This window comes from Photinus pyralis, unplaced genomic scaffold (genome assembly GCF_008802855.1).
Source record: "Photinus pyralis isolate 1611_PpyrPB1 unplaced genomic scaffold, Ppyr1.3 Ppyr1.4_LG6, whole genome shotgun sequence".
Lineage (NCBI taxonomy): Eukaryota > Metazoa > Arthropoda > Insecta > Coleoptera > Lampyridae > Photinus > Photinus pyralis.
The window spans coordinates 21,876,895-21,897,774 of record NW_022170663.1 but is presented as its reverse complement, the minus strand read 5'-3'; the positions used below and the strand labels follow the sequence as shown (position 1 = coordinate 21,897,774).

The following is a 20,880-nucleotide window of genomic DNA, read 5'->3' as shown; positions in this document are numbered from 1 at the left end:
TTCAATATCCGATTTGTTTCAGTTAGCTGGATAGTTGTATTGTGGGCGGTGTACTATTGCACACAACCGTGTTCAAACATCAAACAGTTTATGCAGGATTCAGTTTCAGAAGTGTTCAAACTTATTTTTTTATGAAACTCCTTTTTAGCGCATTTTCCAACGAAGTTGGGTGCGCTATTGCAGCCACTTTCTCTGTCCGTCCGTCTGTCCGAGGCCTTAACTACTCCTACAGTTTTCAAGATATTTAGTTCGTTCTTTTTGCATTTGGTAGCGTATCGCTCTGGCACCTGAGTCAAGGAAAAACTTGACGATTGAACTGCGCATGCGCAGGCTACGCAATGTTAACTTTTTTATTTATTAATATATTTTGTTGAAATTTTAATCACAGATGCTGGTAGTAAAGGCAAATATATCGCATATAGTAAAAATCAGATGTGCGCAGACTTCTTATTTATGGAGATATTTCTTTGTCATTTTAACCAAAGATGCTTATAGTAAAAGCAAACGTATTTCATATTGTAAATATCAGATTAATAAGCGCATGCGCAGAACGCGCAATAACAACTGCGCAGTAAGTGTTAACGTCCTTATTTATGAAGACTCTTTTTAACCATATATGCCTCTAGTAATGAAAAACATAGCGCACATATGTATGGCCTTTGGGGAAGTATTGATCAATCAGGAAAATGCGCTGAAGTTACTCGCCTTAGGGCGAAAACCTTTTTACTTGTTTAAATATTTGTTGAGGATTTTTTAAAAATTCAACTCAGTTAATCTGAGCTTAGGTCACCTAAAAATGTTTTCGTTCACTGTACAGTATTTATTATTACAAATATGAACTCGCGATTTTTAGATTTCTGGTCTACTTTTTGGGGAAACAAAGGGAGTCATTTCCCAGTTCCGCTCCGACTGTTTCTACTATCTCGTTCCCTCCTAGTATATTAATTTCTGGAGCTCTTAACAATTTCTTATAGGTGATTATGGTACGTGATATCGTTTTTAATTTTTTTTATTGATACGTATAATAAAATATCGGCGTATGGGGACTAGATATGTTCGTCCGACACTTAGTAAAAGCTTGAAAGGTTCAAAGTAGATTTCAAGTGGATTCCTAACAGATTTTGTTCGACGATTTTAAGGATCGAGACTTCAAAGATTCTAAATTGTGAATACTTTAAAAATCTGCGTCCTCTGACAATTAAGTAATTATGGAGGGGTCGTAGAAGTTCATAGTGACAAACACACGATGGACTGAAATCGCATGCATTTTGTGAGCAGTTGTATCGGTACAGGAAATCACATAATCACTGGAAAAACGTCCCGGAAATGACGGAAAGCTGAAAATTCGCTTGTGGTACGGTGACGTTATTAATTAGTATAAATACACGCTTCGTTAGCGCTTATCTTGATTGCATTAAGGAAGCACAACAACGTTATTATGTACAAATAAAAACGGCGCTAAAATTAATTAGTTTAGATTTTATACAATTTTTTTGCATACATCAATAGCGTACATGAAAAAGTAGAATGAGTACATAACAGTTAATCAGATCTCTGACCCTCGACCCGCCGTCATTTATCAGGATTGGGGGAACTGCGACACTCGGCCTCGGTCCCGAGAGGTCCACTCTTCTCAGTGCCCAACTCGATTCTGCAGTTAAGAGTTGATGGTTCTTTGCTCGTCCGTTTCTACGTTAATAGAGTTTTTCCTCATCGTTTACGCGCGAGATGTTATTATTTAAAACTTGAGGTGACGAAGATATCCTTCCGCGATATCTTCATGGAAGAAACTATGTGGCTCTTTCCCTTATGTGTCTTTATTTTGGTGAAATTTGGAACCGTCAATGGCCATCAGGTATGAACCGTACAAATTTTTCTTTAATCCCTATTTCATATTTGCCCCCGCAATTATCGCCAACACTTCCTAATTAAAATCCGTCCGGCTTATTACTCAGCTCTTCTCTCAGAAACGAGAATTGTTAGCCTTAAGCTATTTAATCTGCATTACAGACGTGCTAAACTGTCACCTACACTGTAATTTACGGCTTAAATAAGCACGAGACGGACCACCGTCCGGAGAAATATTCGATTGTTACCAATGAAAGTAATAATTCCACCGTCCCTGTTACCTGACCGTTCAAATAAGTCTAGCCCTGCTTACTTCATTAAGGCCATGGACGAAGCACGTGACTATTTAATTGTACATTTATTAAATACACGCTTCAATTAATAAATTCGCGGTGGGAAAAGTCAGTAAAATTAACTTTCCATTTCGTTATTTATACAAAAAAAGTGATGCTAGAAAGTTAAATCGGCGTGTTTATTGGTCGAAGTAAAGCACAAAGGGCCATTTCAACGCATCATTGATTCTCGACATTTAAAATTTGACCTACTATTCGTGTCTGTACTTCACGTCCATAAGGTCGTGATTTCTCTCTTTAATAGGTAGTAGCAAGAAGTAAAGAATGAAGCTATTACGTTACAGTAACAGATATAAAATATTTATTTTTGATTTTGATTTTAAACTCTTTCCTCTTTTGAAAAATTTTAAAGCATTGTTGCTACCTCCTATACTGCTACAATGAAATATTAAAAAAAATGAAATATACGTACTACCAATATGGTCCAAATATTAAGATTTTGCTCACATTTTGAATGCTCTTTAGGGCACGAAGTTAATATACCCAGGCGGACAGAAAGAGTCTAAATCGAGGTCTAAATAGACGACAGTTACTTTTCCCTTCCGGGTAAATCGAGGGGTAAATGGACAAAAAATGATTTGTCCTTTATCCCGGAAAAATCATACATATCCAAAAAAATTAATGCTAAATGTCAAGGGGTGGGGCACTCCTTAAACAGGCACCCGGGTATTAAATATATTTAATAAATACATATTATGTTTAAATCCAATAAATATAAAAAAGGGCATAGAGTGTTAAGTTCTTAACATTATAGCTCGAAATATAAATTGCATTTTCGTTGCGGTTCAAATTTCGGCAGAAGTTACTCTCGGGGCGATCTTGAAATAAAGGATACGAGGATGGTCGAATGAGAAAATGTGCAATTAATGAGTTAGTATCATGCTTTAAAGAAAACCAGAAAATTCCCATTATTTCCGAAGGTATGCCAGAAAAACCGAAATTTGCCGATTTGCTTTTTATTTTTTCTTCATTTTTTCTGTTATTTGAACAGAACGACAAAATAAAAAATTTCCACTTATTGAGCTCTACAAGACAACGTTGAGAGATTTTCAATCTAACGTTTCATGTCAGAGAAATCATCAACTTTATATTTCTATATGGTCCGTAAAAAAGTACACACTGTACTAAGTAGCATTTTTTATTATTAATGATATACGACACACAAAAAAACAAAAGTCGGAAACTGTTAGTTTTAACAGGATGGTGCACCCGCGCACAACGCCCTCATCGTGCGAGAACACCTCTCGGGCAAATTTCCTGAAAAATGGATAAAAATAAAAACGAAATCGACATATCTTCGGAGGTAATCGGAATTTTCGAGTTTTGTTTAAAGCATGATAATAAATATTTAATCTTTTCTCTAATTTGACCATATCGTCGTATGGTTTCGGAGATCCCCATGATAGACATCCTTATCTTGGGCATAGTGTATTAGTATATGTACCGCCGCCGAAGCGAATTAGCAAGAAATTAGAAAATTATATGGTGTAGACCAGCGAGGAAAAATAAATAACAATGTACATTTTCGACACTTTTACAGGGTTCCTTAATTTTTAGTGCCATCAAAAAAGTGTTTTAAATATGGGCGCCTATGTACTCTTTTTAGGTCAAAAGAAATATGAGAGAAAAGTTAAAAGAGAAATTGCAAAATGTTTTATTACAAAAGTACTTGCAGAAGAATAATAAAATAAGCATACGATCTTAGCTAAAAAAGTTACCGAACCTAACCTCATTTTTTAAATAGAACGCTGTATATTTTAATCTAAAAAGATTGCTTTTTTAAAAATATAACACACTAGGGATGATATTAAAAAACCAACAAGTGATTCAAAAAAATTCAAAAAGTTTAAAACAAGAATTTAAAAAACTTTAAGGTTCAAATGATTTAAAAAAATACAAAAGAATTTTGAATTTTTTTAATTTTTGAAAAATCTTTCGAGTCTTTTTAAAACATTACTGAATTTTTTTTTAATTCCTTCGTGTTATATTTTGAGAAAAAGAAGATAAATGCTATCTGGAACAAAAGATACAGGATGTTCCACTAAAAAAATGAGGTTAGGTCCGATAACTTTTTTACCTGACCCCGTATATTTATTTTGAAAACGGCAGATTATTCAAGAATCATTGTAAAGAAACTTTTGTCATCAATATTTTTATAGACCTACATCTTTCAACTAATAAAATATAGGGTCGTTTTTTAAAATTTCCTCCTGTATATCTTAAGCTAGTGAAAATTTCGTTTTAAGTTTGACGCAAAAAGAGCACATAACATCCTATATTACTTTTTTGAAAATGGGACACCCTGTACCTACTTATCCTCAGATTTTTTATAGTTTTGTATGGTTGTCCGTCCTTTTGTCCACTCGTTCATCTATGTCGCGATCTATGTTCATGATAACTGTTAGTTAAGATCACCAGATACTTTTTATAACTTTTAATTTTTGTCCGTCCGTCCACTGCAGTTAAAATGCGACACCCATATAAATGTATCGTAACGTCGCGTCGCTCCTTTGCAGTGCAGTTCCGCCTAGTGCGGTCTTACCTTTTCTAAGCTATTTAAAAAATGCCCTTTATCTGCACAAGAGTTGTGCCAATTTATACTTGTTATTTGCCGCGAGATGACCCCCGGATCCCCTTTTTTTCAGTTTCGCCCATAGGGATTTACATTATTATCTAGGACCCCCGTGTTATGTTACATTCTAGAAATGCTAGCAAGCTGAAATTCCGCACATTAATTAGGTACGATAACAGTCACACAAATTTTCAAAAAAAAAAAATCCAAATAGAAAGTAAATAAATTAAACAAATATAGCAAACGAGCTCCTCGGTATGGCTATACCTTGGCATTGCGTATTATACGGTTAAGGCTACGCTCATTTTGAATTTCATGCAATTCGATTCATAACTAGGACTAAGGTCCTTCATTACTTTTTTGCCCTACATTGCCAATTCCCATCTACAAATTTGATACAGAATCCAATTGCAAAGTTTCATCGTAATCGGTCCATTCGATTTCGAGATATCGTGCTAACGGATAGACGGACAGACAGACAGAGACTCGCTAGGAGCTCGTTAATAAACGAGGGGTTAACCACACCTTAGATCTGTGTACAATAAAATCCTAATCGCTAACAATTGTTATAATCGCCAGAAAATTACTGCAATTGACATTTTCTCAAGCATTTTTTTCACGCTTCAACCTTTTATAAGCGGTAACAATGTGAGTTCTGTCGTTTTCCTCGATGGTAAAAGGATATCTCCTCCGAGATCTCCTCTATGAGTCCAAAAAATAGTTTAACGTCAATATCATCGATATCGTTTGGTTTTGGCCACACAAAATCATTTAGGGCACTTTTCAAAAATGTCTTTTAGTACTTTTCTGTTACACTGCTAACGTTCTGCCAATGTACCAATTGTCAGCGTAATAATCAGTATAATATTTTTCTGCTTCAGAACAATCCAGATCTTGTGGGGCATGTTAGATATATTAGGATGTAAACCCTTTTTTTAAAGTGTGTTATATGAATTTTTAGCGGATTTTTTAAAAATTTAAAAAATGTGCCATTGTTTGCGTTTAGTCCTCCCGTCCGGACCTACTTTGGGAATGGCCCTAGTCCTGAAATTTTTTACAATACGCCAGACCGGCATCAAATTTCGCTCTCTCAAGGGCAGGGGGCCATGAATTATTTCATGAGATGCTGTTTTTGAAAGTAAGACATGGATAATTTTTACATGCGACAACCAACTGGTCTCAGATTTTGCATATGCATGCCTTTAGTGGTGCCATGTAGAATTTTTGAAAATAGGGGTGAGTGAACACACGTTCTACCCTTTATTCTAATTCTAATGAAAGGTCTCACCACAAATGAATTGGTTTGTACAAACTGTAACTTTTCTGCGCGACTCGTTTTCGAGATCAGTAGGTGGCCGGGGGGAGGAGGGAGGGCGTTATCTTTCATGGTATTCTAATCAAAGGTCTCAACAAAACGAACTGGTTTCTACCAACTACCGTCCTTCCTTCTGATTCCTTATCAAAAGAGGGAGTGGGGGGACCTGGTTTTATCCTTCAGGGTATTCTAATGAAAGGTATCAACGAAAGGAAGTAATTTCTATTAACAATAGTCCTCCTCGATGCCTTATCGTGAACGGATATTAATTCTTTATATAATAATAATAATTATAATAATAATAATAATTTATTGTCCAAACAGACTATCTAGCCTAAATACAGGACAAACTTAAAGATTGTTCATTAAAAGCCGCGCAGACATATAGAAAAATTAACAAAAATTGAACAAAAATAATTATAATGACAGATTTATAACTAAAGCGAAAGAAAATCTCAAGTACAGATTGTCGGAGAATGGTACCCACAAAGGGCAATTGGGACGTTTGGAAGAAATATATCTATTGGTGATTACAAAACTTTACGAGCGAATATCTTGCAAGTACGCACAAAGGCAAAATTAATTGTCTGGACGAGACACATCTATTGGTGAAGTCGAAGCGAATATCTTGAAAAGAAAGTGTCGGAAGAAGGTACTCATAAATGGCAAGTTGAACGTCAGGACGAGATATTGGTGATCTCAAAGCTAAATATCCGCAAAACGGAGTGACAGAGAGGGGTATTCTCAAAGTACAGAAAGAACGTCTAAACGAAACGAGACACATCTACCGGTCGGCGAGGGAAAAGCATTATTTCGAAGAACTTCTCTAAGGGCGTTATATAGCGTAGATTTTGAATGTATGCCAGGCGGCCTTTAAGTGTTCATGTGTAAAAAGCCCCCTTTCTAATCTACCAAGAAAGTAAACATCGATAAATGTAGCTCTTATAACCCAACCATGCACTTGCGCTATATCTGCAACTCGTTTCGTTTAAATTTATTATTAACGAGCTTCTAGTGACTTTATAATTTTGCGGCGTCTGTCCGTCCGTTAGCACGATATCTCAAAAACGAATGGACCGATTACGATGCAATTTTGTGGGTGGATTCTTTATCAAAGTTGTAGATCAGAGTTCGTGAATTGGCCAAATTGGCAAAAAAAAAATAAGGAAGGCCCTTATGCACCGAATTGCATGACATTCAAAATGAGCATAGCTTTTGCCATATAATACGTAATGCCAAGTCATACCCAGGAGCTCGTTTGCTATATTTGTTTCATTTATTTGGTACCATTTCGATCCCGATTTCGACACCCCGTTTGGCTTTTCCTTAATATGACCTACACTACATTTCAATAAATAGGTGTCCCCACAAAAAAATATCACAATACTTGGATATTAAATTTTAATGTTTCCTCTTTCACGGCGATCCATCTCGATTGGTCATTTTCATTTGTAACACGATTATTGGTACCAAATAGTCCTAAGCAAAAGGCAGGACATTGTATTGTCTAGGGGTTGTTCCATAATAACATATACACTTAATCGGCACGATTACAAGATCGGAAGTAATTTATAATCTGAGCAGCGTCATTGGCCAAAAAGGTATCTTTCATTGGAAGGACACAGTGGTGCACAAATCCTATTGTCTTGTTTTTACCGAGCCGTCTTCGATGGTACTATCCATGATTTGCATGACAGTACTTATGGATGGTATAGCTGTAGAATGTTCCATATTGGCGGGTATAGTCTAACGAATAGGTAGTTGATAGAAATCTCATTGACCCCTCTGCGCTTCCCTAGAATAGGACTTAATGAACTGTTAAATTTTGTATTTGTTTTAAATAGGCAACCTATTCATTAATGTACAAATATAACGCAATAAATTGTGGTACTTAATTGCATTACTTGAAATAAATTCAAAGGATGTAATTTTGGCAGTGAAGCTCAGCCTCCAGTTGTCTCACCTGACATGCCGCCACTGCTGCACGCCCAAGATTTCTGGATCTAACTGCTTTGATATCTACCTACCTAATTGCCTAAAATAATTGAAATTCTCTTTGACAAGAATATGTTAATATTTGTGGAAACATATGGTTTGTTGTTGCAAATTCACACGGGCATTTCGGCACTTTGTATTTTTAGCCGTTTGGTGTATGATGATTGTTTGCTTCCAGGACTATATTAAAACACATGGCAGGAACACGTTAATGGTTCAACGTTTCGTTGCGAACAATTGGAAATTGACAAAACGTGTTGATTTACGAGATGACATAAGCCTTGTGGAAAGTGCAAAATGAGTTTCAGACAATTTAAAATTTTAGAATTAGCCCCAACACGTTTCACTCAATGGGCAATGGGCATTATTACTTTATCCCATCCTTGACACTTTGTCCCCTGAAGAAGTCTGTCAATCCTCAATTTGAAGAATTGAGTCATAAACCATTTAAAATTTTGTTCATAATCGAGAAGACCGGCTTGTGCCTATGTCTGTACTAAATGGGACACTTTCGGCATTCGTTTGCGGATTAGATAAAAGTGAGTTGTCCTGTCATATTAGCGAGGTGGAAACAAGTTTTTAAAATGCAGATTAAAGAGACGCGACTACCTGGAAAATGTCTTGGAAAGCCACGATCGATGATATTTTTAGCCCATAAAAGCGCAAAAGACGCGCGCTCCTAACAAGGTGTTGTTAAATTGCCTTGGAATGTTTTCTGCAGACTGATAAAGTTATTTATAACGTTTAATTAATTATAATTGCTCATTGTATTCCGGATAGATAAATATTATCCGAACAAAATACAATAATTCACGCTTTACGAGCGTTCTATTTTCTCCGGGTAATTACGGGTTTGTCGGGATTTTTTGCATAATCGGTGTAATTGCAGTTCCCGTTAGGCGATTTGTGATCTTAAACGGGTTTAATAATAATAATAATGGTGTTATTAATAATACAATTACACGGTTTTGGTTTGGCTCACACGCTTATACGCTAGCAGGTAAAGATATGACATTCACAGGTGTGAAACACAATGGAGTTTAGTTACACACCTGTTCCACAATAGGCTTTAGGAATGCTGTCCCAAGAGTCGAACACCTGGTCGAGCCGGGATGCGTTTTACTAAAACTTACTTACACGCCGTGAGCGACGCACTTCCTAATCGATAATATTTTGTAATATTGAAATCGGATTTCTGCGGCGGGATTACAACAAAGATCAATTTCACAGCTTGGTACCAAGTTAACTTTTATTTTTCCCTCGATATAAATCACTTAGGAAGGCATTCTCGGCCAATAACAAAAAATAGCTGACTCGACCTGTTTATCTTGAATTGGATCTTTCGAAACTTACATTCTTTTAGGGCTGCTGTCATCCTTGCGGTTGCTTCTTTATCTTTATGCAAATTCCGCGAAGATGCATTTGCATAGAATTTCTTTCTCGAATGAAGACGAAGACCTCAAACGTTTTGCGGTTCCCAGGCGACTTTTTTTTGTTTCCTAGCTCACCGTGCACGTTTAATTATCATCTGCAGTTCCGAGTTTTTGTTCTCATGGGGTTGCGATTTGGGAGACTCGATGCAGCTGTGAGCATTTTCACTTCCAAAATTTGGGTCGGCTCGTCGAGGACAAACCGTGCATCATCCACTTACGTAATCCTATTTTGTGGAACATTGAATCGCGATACGAATCTATGGAGAACCACAACGGTGACAAATGATAAGATGATTCAAAGACTGCGGTCGTACCAGACAAAGGTCAAGCATATTTGCAAAATTTTGGGATGGTCTGATACCCCCCACATAAAGTCGATTTAGTTCATGGCGTGCCTCATGCGTAAGAACATTGGCGATCATCATGATCCATTTTACTCTGCTGTTGTTCTGAAGAGTTTTATTGCTGTTTTTCTGCTCCACGTTTTAGTTTTTCCAACCAGGACGTCCGGCGTCTTCTCGGTCCTTTTCTTCCTTCCGCTTTCCCATGTATGACCAATTACGTCAATTGATATTTTTCGTCTTAGTACGTATGTGTCCAATATAGCTCATTTTTCCTCTTTACATTGTTGTTTATATTTCTCTTCTTTTTTCATCCTTATTGTTTTCGTGTTTAGTATAATGTGTTTCGGTTATGCTTCGACAATACCTACTACATCTCAGTCTTTTCTGTCAAACGTAAATTTCATATAAAGACCGAGATTTCGCATTATTGTTTTTATCTTCTTAAAATTCTGGTCACCTCGATGCGTTCAAGACTTCGGTCCTGGTGTAAGTACTAAAGTCGGGATCGCCTTTTACGATCTCCAGGACGGGAGTGGTACAATTCTATCCCCGAACCCACACGTTTATTATTTATTATCATTATTATTATTAAATCATTAAAAAAATCTAAATTCAAATAAAAGTTGCCCTCTTAATAGAGATTAGTGCTTGGGTCTTCATTTATTAAAAAGAAGGAAAAATAGTCAAGACGGAACCAAAAATTGTCGTTTTAAATAATCCTAGATCTCTGCAATAAAAATATTCAGCAGTATTTCAAAATAATATTTAAAATAAATATAACAAGTGATACATAACAATTTAGGAAATGGTTCGCCCTTTTCAAAAACTCCAAAATATATATTATATACGGTGGTTCGTATGAAAAATGTCGTTTAGGGTCGTACAAAGAAACCAAGAACCCTGTATAAAAACTATCTATCGTGATGGATTCTACATTAAAAGTTCTCTAAGAAAGATTTTTCCAAAATCAATTATCTGTAATAATAAGAACGTTAGGGGCATTAAAGGAATCGACTAAATTAGAAAAACGCCCCTTGGCGGCCAAACGATTAGAGATAGCGGAATTCTGTTTGTGGCAATGCTTTTCTCTTTAAAATTGAGTCCAAGACCCGTAGATCAACTAGATCTCTTAAAATCAAGCGCGTTTCCATAAGAAAAGTTCCAATTTGAACCACCTTGTACATAATAAGCGTTTAGAGATCAATCACATAACAGTATTCAAATAATATACTTATGGATTTTGCGCCTTTGAGTAAATTGAATTTTTAGATTCCCGCCAACTACATATCCAGTGGCGTAGCAGTTTTTCGTCATTTATGAGTGCACAAAATTTATAGCAAGAACTGTGCAATTCAAAACTGCCAGATTTGTAACATCACAACTTTTTCAACGGAAATTTTACTGTTTAGTTCAGATTCTGTTTTTTAAAATTTCTTTAAATTTAGATTAAACATCGGATCGATCATTTTTACACTGAACCGACTTCTAACTTATAGGCATAGTTTTGCACAATGAGCGAAAATAATAAATTCTTTTTTCTATTACAGATTAAAATTTTACTTTTAAATTGTTTAAATAACGTAACGTAAATTTAATTACATGATTTATTTATTTGCAATTAATTGTTACTGAATTTATAACAGTCTTGTACAAAAATTTATAACATGTAAATTAATCATATACGAGCACTAATAATCACTTCGGCATCGATGTTGGAACTGGCATTAAACACGCTTCAATTTTCCCATATAACAACCGGAAAGTTTCTAGAAAAAATCACGGAATATTCTCAAAGGGTCGAGAAGGGGTATTATATTTCAAGGAAAGAATGCGCCGTTTTCAGTCCTTGTCACCGGTGACTAATATTTTTTTTTACACTAGATGGCGCCTGCCGGCGCCCCGATGTCTGGGGTAATCGCTACAGCATTATACCGGGTATACATATTTTGATGCTCACCATTGATATCTCTTAGAAGAGAGAAAGAGGTTTAAATTAGCATTGTTTTGTAGAATTCTGCCTGAATTGATTTCAAATACCATTTTCCCACTCTCTCTCAAAATATTTGGCAAAAACGAAAATTATCCTACTTCGTTGTTGACAAACAGATGAAAACAGTTTTCAACATAAGTATACGGAGTCGGGTAAAAAAGATATCGGACCTAATCTCATTTTTTTTAATTGAACGCCCTGTATATTTTAATCTAAACATGTAGCAAATTAAATTTTTTCTTCAATAATATAACAGACCAGGGCGAATATTCAAAAAGGATTTAATGGATTCCAAAAGATTAAAAAAAGATTTAAAAAAATAAAACATGGTTCAAATGATTTTTTTATTTGAATCTTTTGACTCAATATTGATTGTTTTTTATGTTTTGGCAATCTTTTTTGATTAAAATATACAGGGCGTGCCATTTAAAAATATGTGGTTAGATCCGATCATATTTATGGCCCGAGCCCGTATAGTACCTATTCTAAAAACGTCAGACTATTCCACAAAGAAAGTTTTATAATACCCATTTTTTTGTATTTCTGTATCGTTTAAGGGAGTTTATCATTTTAGGTTTGACCCAAAAAGAGTACTTGAAGCTTATGTAACTTTTTTGATGGCACTAGCAATTACGGAGATGTCCTATAAAAGTGTCGCGAAATGGGACACCCTGAACAAGTTCGAGAAATGAGAAATCGTGCGGATATGTTAACTGTAGAACAAGTAATCTTTATGATTTTTCCGCCTAATGTCTAAATGAAAACAGCTCTAATTTACTTCGTCTATCCAAGGAACATTATTTTTTAGCCTTCTGTTCATTTTTCATGTTCAAAGATACTCAGATATCAAAATGGACAAACCCACAAAGTTCTGTATTGTGGTTGCTGAGTAGCATCTCTACCAGTAAATTTTTTTGAACATACTTGATTGTTACACTCTATTGTAAGGTAAATTTAATTATGTGATTTATTTATGTAATATTAATTATTAATAAATTTATAATAGTCTTGTACACACATTTATCACAGGTAGATTTATCACATACGAGTGCAAGCTTCACTAATAATCACTTCGGCATCGATATTGGAACTGACATTAAACACGCTTCAATTTGCTTATATAGCTAACGGAAAGTTTCGACTTGATGGCGCCCCGATGTCTGGGATATTCGCTACATTATACAGGGTGTCCATATTTTGATGCTCACCATTGATATCTCTTAGAATAGAGGAAGAGGGTTAAATTAACATTGTTTTGTAGAATTCTGCCTGAATTGATTTCCAAATCTAGCCCTCTTGTCTTTTCAAGATATTTAACAAAATCGAAAATTAACCTATTTCGTTGTTGACAAACAGGGAGAAAACACGAATAAGTATACGGAGTCGAGTAAAAAGGTTCGGTCCTAATCTCATTTTGTAAATGGAACGCCCTGTATATTTTAATCTAAAACGATAGCATAGTAAATTCTTGTTCAAAAGTATAATATACCAGGAACGTAATTAAAAAAAGATTTAATTGATTAAAAAAAAAGAAAAAATTTTTTAATCAATATTGGTTTTTATAATTTTTTGTGTTATATTTTTCACCAGAAAATTTAATATGCTATCTTTTTGGATTATAAAATATGCATATTAAAAAAAAATGAGGTTAGGTCCGATAATTTTTTCCATCCCATTTTCATTATAAAGAAACTTGTATTTTTTTTTAAATTTTTCTGTATCTCTTAAGTAGGTAATTCTGAAATTGATATTTGGTTTACCCCGTATCTCTTAAACGGGTTTGCCATTTTAATGTTGACCCAAAAAGAGCACTTGATGCCTATATACCTTTTTTGATATCACCAACAATTACGGAGATACCCTATAAAAGTATTGTGAAATGGGACACCCTATACAAGTTCGAATAATGAGGGTAGAATAAGTAATCTTTTCTGCTTATTGTCTAAATGAAAAACGGCCCTAATTTACTTCACGTATCCAAGGAACATTAGCCTTTTTTAAAGCCTTCTGTTCACAAACTACCCAGGTCATAACAATGGGTAAAACAAATATTTTGCATTTATTCGTAAAGTCTATTTTAATGCAAATTACACACACAAAACTGAGAGGCCTCCGAACCTTACCTCGAATTGCGCCGTGGGTAACAAATTGAAATATTTTTGGAAAGGAAGAGTAATAATAATGAAAAAAGGGTACTTTTTGTAGGTACTATCCCAAGTTGTCGTCTTTGAACTAATTGTACTTTTTTTTTGTTACAGAATGGTACGGTATGTGCCCAAAGACTATGCAAAGAAACAGAAGACAGCAAACCGGTATGCGGATCGGACAAACTCACGTACCCCACGCAGTGCCATCTCGAAAAATTACAGTGTCACAATAAAAACCTATCCCTAGCCCATACGGGTTCGTGTAGAGAACATACGTCTTGTATACAAGCCGCGGCCAATCACAACTCATTACATCCCCAGTGTCGTCCCGACGGCAGCTACGCGTCTTCCCAGTGTTACCCTTCGATCGGCTATTGCTGGTGCGTAACGGCACAGGGCATACCGATTCCCCAATCGTCAGTGAAATGGGCACCGAACGTGAAACCGCGCTGCAGACGTAAGAAGAAGACCACGAAACGAAGATCGTCGATGCGATCGAAGAAACCAAAACGTGGATGCAAAAGGGCGGACCGCGCGCTATTCAATAACAACCTCATCAAAGTATTCCACACCGAGTATTTGCACGAAAACGGCGCTTCCGTTCCAAACATTCAGGACGTCGACAAAGTCGTCGTGGAATGGGAATTCAAACGGCTGGACATCAATCGCAACGGGCAGCTTGACCAAAGCGAATATCGCGATTTACGCAAGATAGTGAAGATGGCTGTGAAACCGAAACGGTGCTCGAAGAATTTTGGCAAAAATTGCGACGTGAACCAAGATCAACTCATCAGTTTGTCGGAGTGGTCCGATTGCCTCTCGAAAGACGGCATGGATGGTAGGTATTGAAAATCCAGAGCTTTTTACCAACAAAACAATAACACTAAACTACACCCCACGACATATCAACTAATCGCTTTATCCGGCGTTGCTTCCGCTAGCCTACAATTTAACTTTAATAACTTAATTTAAGTATATAATCGTGTAATATGTGGTAGTTGCAGCCGCCTTATGCTAACAACTTAGTTACTTAGGATAGGTACCCGTACTTGTTTTGAACTTAAATAGTTTCTTTGCGTGTGTTCTTGTCGTTGAACGCAGACGTGCGAGGAGAGGAAGGCGCGAATCCTGACGAGGAGGACGAGGACGAAGATGATGGTGTTAATATTTTCCACTCGCCGAGGTCTCCTCCTCATGGAGGTACTGAACCGCTCTACACACTTGCATGTCTTTACTTGATATTGTCAATTTTGTAGTCCTTTACGGAGACGGTCACCCAACCGGTAGCGGCCAAAATTACGACGACGAGTCCGCGGAACGCAAGGACGAAGACGCCACCGACTGCACCTCCGATCGCCAAACGGCCCTCAACGAACAGCACTCCGCCAAACTGTACCAGCTCTACGTTCCCGAATGCACACCAGATGGTCGATACCAAAAGGTAAAACAAGGAACTGATTAGTTAACACTGAATTAGATTCAATTCGTTCTTGCATGCGAATGGCTATCGGTTTTATAGCTCTCGATTAATTATACTTCCCAACACTAATTCGAGCGCGGAGGAAGTACAAATTAAAGTGCAATCAAAACGGGCCACTGCGTTCATCAACGAAGTTAAGTGCGTTAAGTACTTACATAATCAAAGAAATATGAATAAAAACTTGATGCATCGTGGGACGATGGTTATGTGCCATACATTTTTCTTCTAAGTCAACTTACCGTTAGCAAAGCGCAGTTAAACCGGAATCAACTTTGATGTTTCGGATTAATAAAAGGCAGATGCAGGTGGTTATGCAGAAAAATGGCCTGAGGCTGCATACTACACCGCCTTAGTTTTCGAGATTTTTATTTGCTTGGCACACAGAAATCAATTATATACTTGTCCAGGTCGTCCAGGACAGGACTTGTGCTACGTTTCCAGTATGTCACTGGTGGCGGTTTTATATAATGACAGAAAAAAAAACCATAAAATTCAGATCATTGAAGAGTAGGTGAAGGTTATGATCTCGGTTATGATTCTATATATTAACTATAACTCTCACCAGGAAAGATTGCCGAGTCCGATCCCGATCTACAATCTCTTAATTTCGTAAGGTTTTCCGGGACAGTATCGTGTCAATGTTGAACGAAAAGACTTTTTGTTCAACATTAGCACGATCCTATTCCAGAAGTCGCTCGCATCTTAATAAAAACAAAGATTGTAAATCGACACAAGGTGTGCTGTGACCGGCAATCTTTCCTAGCGAGACTTATATTAATACAACTAAGTACTACTATTAGTATATTAAGTAACAAGGGATTAAAAAGAGTTTTTGTTCCCTCGAGCTTTAATATTCTTAAGGGAACAAAAACTAGTTTAATGCAGTGTTGCTTATACTATTTTTTCCAATACCGACCGATTTAAATCAATTTTTCCATGAATTGTTCAAACAAAAATGAGGGATTAACATTTTTTAATCCCTAGGGATTAAAATTACCTGTTAATGCACAAAAATTAGGGATTAAATTCAATAAAACAATGTAGGTATTGGAAAAAAAAACTATTTTGTAGAATTATGCCCCCTGGGCGTAGAGGAACATTTTAGCTATTTCAACTTTTTCACAAAGCGGTTAGTTATCTCGTTATTAAAAAACGGGAATTATTATTGCAAATGTAAATTAGAACGTCAAAAAAGCGTAAATGGTCAAATTTATTAATTTAGCAAAATGAAATTGATGATGGTTCAGCAAAGACGAAACGTCTGATTAAAAAATTAACAACGAAGTAAAAGTTGCTGGGGCATTGGTTTTGCTCTAGGTCAAATATTAACGCCAGAAAAAATAGTTCGTAAAATCCGATTGTTCAAAAGATTTCAAAAACCAAAAAAAATTTCAGAGGGTAAGGCAGAGGCTAAAAACATTCTTTTTTGTTGCTAGAAAGTAACAGCTCATAGGACTATTCAAGTGTACAAAGGAAAATGAGTTGAGGCATAAAATATTGGTATAAAAGAAGCTTACCATTGCGCAGTCTGCGCATACGGACACCTAATGTTTAAAATATACGATATGTTTTCCTTTACTTGAAGAATCTTTGGATACAATAAAAAAAAATAAATGAGAAAGTTGAAATTGCGCACATCTGATTTTTACAATATTCGATGTGCTTGTCTTTACTAGAAGATTCTGTGCTTAAAATTGCAAAAAAATATCTCTATAAATAAGAAAGTTGGCTGCGCAAATTAATCGTCAAGATTTTTTTTGTTGAGGTGCCAGTGTTATTAGCTACCGAATGCAAACGAACTAAATATCTTGAAAACTGTAGGAGTAGTTAAGGCCTTAGACGGATAGACGGACGGACGGACGGATAAAGTGGCCATAATAGCGTCTTCCAACATCAGTTGGAAAATGCGCTAATAATGGACAAAGGTTTTCGCCCTAAGGCGAGTAACTTTAGCGCATTTTCCATGCATTCATCGGTACTTTCCAAAAGCTTTCCATGCGCACATTAATCGTAAAGATTTTTCTTCCTCGGTATTGAATTCAAAAAAACAAACCAAATATACTACTGAAAACTGTAGAAGTATTTGCGGTCTCAGACGGACGGACGGACGGAGAACCTGGCCAATAGCGCCTTCCAAAATGACAAAGATCAGAGTTGGAAATGCGCTAAAATTCAACACGATTTTCCGGGGCTTTTCTGAACATGGTGGCACTGTACACAATTTTAGAATTTCATATACAGGGTGTCAAGAAAACAGGGCCCAAAACAAGCATTTTTTCCTACTTAAGATCCAAAATGTATCGTCTGGGAGCTAAGCTTCCAAAAGTATCAAAATTTGCATTTAGGATAACACTTGGGGTTTTACCTATGTTTTTAGAAATGTCATGTCCTTTCCAAATTCTTACCCAAAGATGGTGCGGTCTGTGATGTACCACGATGTATAGGGTTGAACTGTTAACTCCACGTCGGTCGGTACGCCAATGGGTTGATTTTACATACTGACTCGTTGACTTGTAGTTGCTCCTCAGATTATTAACTCGTTGTATAAAACTTAAATTTTTTGTTTTGCCTATACAGGGTATAGCACCTAAGAACCCTCGGGTCATAATTCCTTTACCATAAAAGATACCGAAAAAAGTCTTAGAGCAAAATTGTGCAAAATTACCGCCGCCATATTTCTAAAATTTTTGATCGCCAGGAGCGTGCTGTATTCCAGTGGCGTATCAAACTTGCATTTTTCTAAATGGAACACTCCATATTTTATTATTGATTTGGAGAGTACTTGAAAAGTACTTATTTTTTATGTAAATGTTATACTCCTAACTGTAACGATTTCGCTGTTATAACCTTTTTTCGTCAAAATTTGACAGTTATTATTATTAAGTCTAGACAATTTGCAGAGGAATTTGGTTCCTTTTTTGCAAATTTTGCTATATTATAAAATCATCGAATTTTTTTTAGAGAAACTAAATCGCGCAGGCGGCTAAGTTTTGTCAAATTTGTGAAATGTCAAATTAAAAAAAAAATTCAAATGGCACCCCCCTAAACCTCTGGGTAGCCAAAACTACAAATTTTCCACTGATACAAAGAAATCCACTCATTCCATAAGAAAATTTCAGACAAAAACCAAGTCGAAACGCCAATTTGTGCCGGCAGTGTATGATTTTTTTAAATTAACGTTGCGAAAATGTTCAAACTCAAGCAGAACTAGTTGATAATTATGGTGTTTGTTCTTGTAGACTGTTTTAAATATCCCATTAAAATCAAAATTGATACGTTACCTGAATTATACATTTAAGTCCTGTCAAGTGCAAGTCATACATCGTCTGATTAATTTATGATGCAAACGTTATAGGTTAGAATTCATCAAATGAACAATTCCATGTAACTTTCCCACCTGAAAAATCTATCTGAAGGCAATCCTAATGATAAATTTAACTACGAGGATGCTTTGAAAAGTAAGGTCTCAGTTTTTTCCCTACTGAGAGTAGGAAACAAGTGGTAGTCGCCGGGGGCACGTCCGGGCTATAACGAGGGTGGTCGATGACCAGTCGAATCCATTGAGTAGGGTGGTCGTTTGATGTGACACATGTAGACGCGCATTGTCATGATTCTTTTATTAACTTTTGTTAACTCGTTAAAATTTAATTCAGTGTAACGTTTGATATTGCAAATTTTTTATATATGTACATAGCATTCAAACATAGTAGGTATTATCTCAGCCCTTAATCCGGGTTTTTCAACATGAAAATAAGGCAGTTGGCGAGTTGGAAAATTGGATGGTGGATCGCCTTTTTGCAATACAATAGAACTTTTATATCGCCAAATGAAAACTTGGTTTACTCATTTAAAGCGAATCTCAAAAGATGGTTGACGAGTTTGAATCCAGACCAAACCCGTGCTCAGGTTCCTCACAATTTCTTAGTTCTAATTTGGTTTATTTATTGGAAAAATTATCAATGTTCCGCAGTATGAAATGTCCAAATTACCCTTATAACTTAAGGTTTGACAGCCAACAAAAGTACGAATTAATTGTCTTTAACTTTTTTACCGGTTGCCGTTTTGTTTATAATGTTAATAACTTCTTGTATATACAAATTAGGTTCACAACTGTGATTAATAAACTGGTTTTGTTCGTAACTTGCCACTACACATCTGGCGCAACGGAATGTTTCGCACCTTGGACCTTAACGTGTTCGTAGTAACAATTTATTTAAGCGCAAGTACAATGATCTAATAACGCACCTAAACCAAAACAGCGGAAGACTGACTTTTTTCCTCCTCCTCCTCTATCTGTCAGGTCTTTTATCCAAATTATAAATGAGGTTTTTGGGATTCCATTTTCCTCAAATTACGATGTAAATTATAATAAAACAAACAATTTTTGTCATTGCACGGCATCGGCTTTGTTTGATAGGCACTAATATTGCAGATTCAATGTTATAAATCGGCCGGCTACTGTTGGTGTGTCAATGAAGACACAGGGAAAAATATACCTGGTACATCAGTGAAGAATCAGACGCCGAAATGCGACCAAATACCTGTCCCAACTCGTCCGATGAAGGGCTGTCCCGACGACAAGAAGAAATCGTTCCTAAAAGACCTTATGGAATACCTCCATCAAAGGATGCAGAAGGAAACGAACGGAACTAATATCGCCGGGTAAGTTAGCAACCGGCGGCGGCGACAACCCTAATCCGTCACTTATCTACAATTTTACAGAAACAGCCCAACATGGAAGGCGTCTCGCGAGGAGCAAATCGCAACGTGGAGTTTTGTCGTGTTCGACAAGAACAAGAACAAAGTCTTGGACAGGAACGAGTGGAAGACCTTCAAGGACGTCATGGCGGGAATAAAGACGTTAAAACGGTGCGGTAAAAAATTGCCGCGTTACTGTGATATCAATAAGGATCGACTGATCAGCATGACCGAATGGTTAGATTGCCTGAATACGCAAAGACACGTTTCCAATAACGGTAAGGCCCAACTGGTCGCAATCGATTTTTTAATTTCTGTCTCTGTTACAGTTGCAACAACAGTTTCGCCTGGACTAACACGGACAGGTAAAAATCCATTAACGATGTTAATGGACGATTAGTGCAATGTGAGAAGTTGACTGAATACGCTTTAGTGCTGTGAACTAAAAATGTGAAAGACAAATGTGAAATGACCTCAAAATGTGATCTAAAGTAGCTCTTTACTTTAATTTTATACAAGCGCTTTAAGTTTGTACTAATTTATTATACAAACGCTGAACGTTACGTAATGATTATTACATTTATTATAATTGTTTTCTGTGCTGGTTTGCCCGGTTTGCATGTGAACACTTCTCTTCAATACTTATGTAATTATTTATTTAATTAGTTTAGATAGTATCGCAAAAATAAAAAAGACCTAGACTTA

At 36.3% G+C, this 20,880-nt stretch overlaps 1 protein-coding gene across 2 annotated transcripts; it reads left to right on the top strand.

Annotated features, from left to right (window-relative positions):
- Nucleotides 1–1,615: 1,615 nt before the first annotated feature.
- LOC116173677 (SPARC-related modular calcium-binding protein 1) lies at nucleotides 1,616–20,880 on the top strand. Of its 2 annotated transcripts, none has more exons than XM_031491318.1 (7): nucleotides 1,616–1,855; nucleotides 14,109–14,835; nucleotides 15,066–15,197; nucleotides 15,254–15,438; nucleotides 19,910–20,139; nucleotides 20,200–20,453; nucleotides 20,505–20,880. In XM_031491318.1, exons 1-7 carry the CDS (start codon nucleotides 1,781–1,783, stop codon nucleotides 20,573–20,575), a joined length of 1,674 nt encoding a protein of 557 aa, XP_031347178.1. In that variant the 5' UTR covers nucleotides 1,616–1,780; the 3' UTR covers nucleotides 20,576–20,880. The 2 variants fall into 2 exon arrangements, with proteins under 2 accessions (XP_031347178.1, XP_031347179.1); XM_031491319.1 differs by having other exon boundaries at nucleotides 1,617–1,855; nucleotides 15,099–15,197.

Bases quoted from the DNA above. Each gene is read 5' to 3' on its own strand.
- LOC116173677 (XM_031491318.1), top strand. From the start codon at position 1,781: ATGGAAGAAACTATGTGGCTCTTTCCCTTATGTGTCTTTATTTTGGTG. The intron at 14,836-15,065 runs GTAGGTATTGAA...GAACTTAAATAG, and splicing joins CTCGAAAGACGGCATGGATG to TTTCTTTGCGTGTGTTCTTG. The intron at 20,140-20,199 runs GTAAGTTAGCAA...ACAATTTTACAG, and splicing joins AACGGAACTAATATCGCCGG to AAACAGCCCAACATGGAAGG.